Source organism: Chenopodium album, chromosome 20 (assembly GCF_948465745.1).
Source record: "Chenopodium album chromosome 20, dcCheAlbu1.1, whole genome shotgun sequence".
Lineage (NCBI taxonomy): Eukaryota > Viridiplantae > Streptophyta > Magnoliopsida > Caryophyllales > Amaranthaceae > Chenopodium > Chenopodium album.
Genome location: NC_137853.1, coordinates 1,902,164 through 1,907,616, shown reverse-complemented (window position 1 = coordinate 1,907,616; position 5,453 = coordinate 1,902,164). Strand labels below are relative to the sequence as shown.

Sequence of the window (5,453 nt, the reverse complement as noted above, 5' to 3'; positions counted from 1 at the left end):
ATAACTAATGAAATAAAATAAAAGCTCTCAAATTGATGTCTTGTAAGCTACAAATTAAAGTATTTAGTGTATTATTATTGAATATGAAGCACAATAAAAAGATAGCAAAGTTGGTAATAACATTACTTTATTTGTTACTGGTCTTGTGTTCAAACCTTGTGATAAACATTTTTATTGTAATTGAAACATGTTCATTCATATTACAATGGATGATGTGGCATATTACGATGATGTGGCATACTTCTAATACATGTGAAGGGTGCCACATGGCACATATCAAGTATTAGGAACGCTTTTTAATATATAATAAGTATAGATAGATATAGATATACGATATTTGCTTGATGATTAGGCTTACGAATTATTGAGGAAGTACTTGTAATTCGTAAAGTTAAAGAGCAAGTTTTTGACATACGAGCCATATTTCTTGCTCATGCTTCCTAGTTAGTGTCTTAATATTGGAAAGATACACCCAAGAGTCCTCTCAAAAAAAAAAAAAAAAAAAAAAAAAAAAAAAAAATCCCAAGAGTGTTTTTTACTCATTTTGATAATTTTTTAAACTTATTTAGGCACAACCTCAACCCACTAGAGCATGAGACCTACATGACCTTGTCCAAGCCTAGCTCTAAGTTGACTCTTTAGACCTCCTGCCCATGTCTTACACTTCCAACAAAATAATTTAGCAGATTAGAAAATATACGCAACCAAACGAGATAATAGCAAATCTAGTAAACAACCAGGTATCTTGTCAACGAGTTGATAAATAAAAAAGGATATTTACAACGTGCAATCAGATTAGGTAGTTCTTGATCAAGCAAACTTCAACACCCTTTAAGGCAAAGTCGGGTTCTAATTTCATCACCATCCTTGAGCTGCTGCTCCTCTACAGTATTGGTCTCTGAAATCTGGCGACCAAGACGAATGCAAAAAAGCTGTAAGTTATTACGGACCGACTGATTCGACTCTGGCACCTCCGGTGATAATTTATCAAATATCTTACTCAAACGAGTGTTTTGAGTGACTCTGAACTGCGTCACTCTGCCCGTAATACATTTCACTTTAAGTGTAAGATGTGAGGGTATTATGCTCAAGGAAGAACCTGAAAGAAAAGGGGAGATTGAAGTAAAGTAAAGTATCAAACACCAAACTTCTAAGAGTTGAGAATCTGGAATTATAACCTTTATGCTCTTAAACAGGTACAAGTCTTAACATCTTAAAGAGTTGATTATAGAATGAAAAATAAGATTTGTAGAAATGGGGAAGCAAATTTGGGGAAAAATGGATATAACAATGCAATATCTATTAAACAAGTTCGAGTTGAGTGACAGGACAAAGTAAAATAAAACTCAGCCGATTTTTGCTTATCTCATCCCTAGCTAATGATCGCTCTATATACGAAGTTAAAGAACTTATTCTATTAAAAAAGCTTTATTTCAAAAAGCTCATTTTAGAAGCTTTTTCAATTAGCTTATGCAATATCTTATGGTGAAATGACACTTGTACCCTCATTTAATTTAAAATCATACCTAAACTACCTACCCCACAATTAGATTATTGGTCATTTCACATAATCAACCAACTTTACGCAATTAGCTATTTACAATCAGCTAAAAAAATAAGTAGTTAGTCAAATTAGTAAATGCAATCAACCAGTTAAAAACTTAAAATCGGCTTACACAAACACAATCAATTTCAGCTTTTGCTATTCACCAAATACAGCCATAATCTTCTGATTTATTAGCAATAAACAAAGTGCCCCATATCCTATACTGATGCATTACAAATAGAGAATAACATTTTAAATTTAATACTCTTTGTCTAGCATCATAAAACTCCAGAATGAGAGCTAATCTAGGAGATAGAAAGCTCTCTTTCAAAGGAAGTTAAAAAGAATTTTACCCTAATATGGATTGTATTTAGGATTCTAATCTGAATGTAAAATAATAATTTTGAACTAGATTGAGTTAAACCGGAGTCGAACTTACCCATTGTTTTGAAATTAAAGCAATCAATGATGTCACCATCTTCCATCTTTAGTTCGTTAGCTGTATGATTCTGAGTCAACTTTAATTCACGGTAAACAAAGCATAGAGAGCCTTGTTCTTGAGATCCACTGTTAGGAAAACACTGCATAAGCTGAGGCAGTATAGCTGTAGAGCATTTCACTCTAAGAATCGTGTCTTGCTCTTTGTGCAAACGAATGATTAGAGTTACATAAGGCACAGCTTCAAACCCAGAACTACCTTAAACACAGTGATCAAAAGAAGGAAAAAGTGAGTGAATCAAAAGATAAGATATGAAAGAGCTGAGGAGATTGAAGATACATCAACGACAATTCAACAGGAGAACATAGTTATAATATGTCATTTAAAATACCCATTTGTTTATCTTACATACTGATATATTACCATCAGGTTTTTATACCATACTATAATAACTAATTTCTTACCTGGTGCATAAACTTCAAACATGTATGTAGTATTACAGACTTTACAGTATATAGAAATGGCAAGCTAGTTTTTTTTTTTCCTTCTGCTGATTTGAACAACTACACAAAAGACAAGTATCACCAAATTTGTAAATATAGAGCAAATCCACCAGCATCCAGTTATCAACACTAGATTAAGAACTAAATACAGAAAATAAATATTTAGTTATATGTTCTGCTCTTCCCTAAATGACTGCCCAGGGCAGCTGGGTGTAGGATAATCAATATCAGGGAAATAGAATATGGAATAAGTCTGACAAAAATTATTGTACAAGTAATGCTCGATAAAAAGCATTTTGGGATCAACAAATTCACAATTACATATGGCGTAGTTATAAATTGATGGTTTAAATAAAAACATATATGATCATGCTAAATTTGCTTACCCCTCATGTTAGTACTTACTCTGCTATCTAAATAGGAACAGCTGGAAAACTTGGTGTGAGGTACTAGTTAAAATGAACTTTAACTTCACAAAGGTAGAAGAAGGTTAGAGTCTAAATTTTTCATCTGCCGTGTTCAATTGGGGAAACAGGAGAATAATCAAATCATTAGTCGACAACATAATTTTTCTCTGGCTGCTAAGGAGCCGTATTTCCCAAATTTGGACTTCTTGGCCTAAGAAAAAGCTTTCTGAAATCATGTCACGGTTGAATCTTGCTCTTTTACTGGTGTTTTTACATAACATAAAATAAGGCTGGAGCACTACAATAGCTACTAGCACTCTCAATAATAAAAAGTAAATAAAGAAGAATAGTGACAAAGTACTGAACTGCTTAGTTTAAAACAGCAGCAGGATACTTATTTCATCAGTAAGTCATAAATGATAAATCAAAATTCATCCTCTATACATTTCAATAGAAACTTAACTTTTCTGTCTTTCAACAGCATAATTCGGCACAGGATAGCAGATTAGCAGCACAAATGATAAATAAGGTTGCATCTTGAATGTTTCCATTTTCCCTCCTAATCCCAAGTTGTAGGATTTATTCAATTGAAAGGAAAAGGTAAAATGTTCTTCAATTTCCTCAATCCACAATCCACAATCCACATTCAATATTTATGCAAAGGGAAGTAGGTAACTCACTCTCCCTTTCCTTCTCAACCCCTAACCAAAATTCAAATACAGAAAACTAGGTACCTCACACCCCCTTCCCCCACCCTTCTCGAATCTTAAACCTCATAAGTATCCAAAAAAGTGAAATTGGTCACTCACTCTTCCATCCCTTCTCACCAAATTATTGTATCCAAAAATATTGTTGGCAATATGATCACTTTCCCCATCTTTAATCTCCCCTCATCCTTACAGATAATTTTTCAAAAAAAGTATTAATTTAATGACTATAATTGCAGTGATCAACTACTCTACCCCTAGATTTTCCCTTTCAAATACTCCATATTCACAATCAACAGTTCAACCCCGAGAAGTAAACCACACAAATCAAATCAATATAATCTGTCAGATATGAAACAATCAATAAAAGGTAGAACTTTCATATTATATTATAACCTAAAAAAATAAAAAAAATCAATTTCCAAGAGAGGGGAGCAAACCACGATTAGGGAAGGCAAAAATGACATCATCATGAAGCATTCCAAGTTGATGGGGAGTATCCATTTCCCTTAACTTTGCACCATTCAACTCGAATCGGGTTGTTTGATAATCCAAACCCAATTTCTGACAATACCCAATCATCAACCATCGAAATGGAATGCCAATCTCAATCTTAAAGATAACCCCTTCTTCTCTTTCACTTTCTGAATTCGACCATTTAACCACCTTCACTTTTACATTCTTAGTTTCATCTTTGGCTTCTGCTAAAACTTCCCCATTAACTTCATCCGAAGTAATGTCAATCGGTACATCTGGGTTGTATCTCCGTTTCATTGTTGCCATACCAATTTCCTATTAAATTATCCGGCAACTCTTTACATTTACTAATATATGCATATATATAAATCATAGTTTTCACATATATTGTAAGAGCTTGAAATCAAGAAGTAATTAAACTAACACATGATCCAACTCTGAAATAGATTATTAAAATAACATAATTACACTTACTAATATATGCATATATATAATTCATAGTTTTCACATATATTGTAAGAGCTTGAACTCACAATCACATTAATCAAGAAGTAATTAAACTAACACATGATCCAACTCTTAAATAGATTATTAAAATAACATAAGAAGTACAAGGGTTAGTGGTTCATTTGCACAAAAGTAAATCATAAAAAATCAATTAGCATGTAAATATACATTGTTAACTTAGATTATTCAAACAAAAAAGTGTGAAATTAACTCAATTAGAGCTTCATTGAACTTAAACAAGTAAATTTGTCAACAAAAAAACATGAAAAAATCATTCGACGTGCAAATTAACACATAATTACAAATCATACATGTAGAGATCAACAAATCAAGAGTAAAAGAGAAGGATTTTACCAGCAGAATATTACTTTCGCCGTTAAGAAGTCCCCCCAATAATTCTAATTTGACTGAGGAAGAGATGGACGGGAAAACTAGGGGGGTTAAGGAAAGGGAGAATGTGAAGAGGTAATTAGGGTTTTTGTGATTGTTTTTGGATAAAAAAATGCTGGTTTCAAAAAAAAAAAAAAAAAAAAAAAAAAAGGTCTCGTTCTACAGAGCTTGCCCCAGTTTGCAAATAATGTAAATAATGGCAAACTTTACAATATTTTATTATTTTTCTTACTGACTCATCCTCTTCCTCCTTTCAATTTTCATCATTCTTTCTTCAGCCTTTTGAATCATCATCAATGGCAGAAGAATTCCATCACCATAACCAACATCATCCCCAACACCACCAACACTACAACAAGCCCCAATCTTAACACCACCATATCCGGCGGCTTCGCCGTCGAATTTAACGAAAAACCCTAAGAATAATATATAAATTAAGGGCATGGTTAACCCCTAATGGTAGGTTATTGTCATTGT

The 5,453-nt window shown here is 32.9% G+C and overlaps 1 protein-coding gene across 1 annotated transcript; it reads right to left on the bottom strand.

Annotated features, from left to right (window-relative positions):
• Positions 1 to 710: 710 nt before the first annotated feature.
• On the bottom strand, positions 711 to 5,083 carry LOC145598886 (uncharacterized). Its single transcript, XM_081655287.1, has 4 exons — positions 4,941 to 5,083; positions 4,043 to 4,394; positions 1,986 to 2,243; positions 711 to 1,099 (listed from the first exon to the last, which is right to left on the bottom strand). Exons 2-4 carry the CDS (start codon positions 4,383 to 4,385, stop codon positions 822 to 824), a joined length of 879 nt encoding a protein of 292 aa, XP_081511413.1. The 5' UTR covers positions 4,386 to 4,394; positions 4,941 to 5,083; the 3' UTR covers positions 711 to 821.
• Between the last annotated feature and the right edge of the window lie 370 nt (positions 5,084 to 5,453).

What these genes read in the sequence shown, in the direction of transcription:
- LOC145598886 (XM_081655287.1), bottom strand. Translation starts at nt 4,385, where the DNA reads ATGGCAACAATGAAACGGAGATACAACCCAGATGTACCGATTGACATT. An exon ending in TTTTGCCTTCCCTAATCGTG is followed by an intron (nt 2,244 to 4,042) that starts GTTTGCTCCCCT and finishes ACTGTGTTTAAG; the next exon opens with GTAGTTCTGGGTTTGAAGCT. An exon ending in CTTTAATTTCAAAACAATGG is followed by an intron (nt 1,100 to 1,985) that starts GTAAGTTCGACT and finishes CTTTTCTTTCAG; the next exon opens with GTTCTTCCTTGAGCATAATA.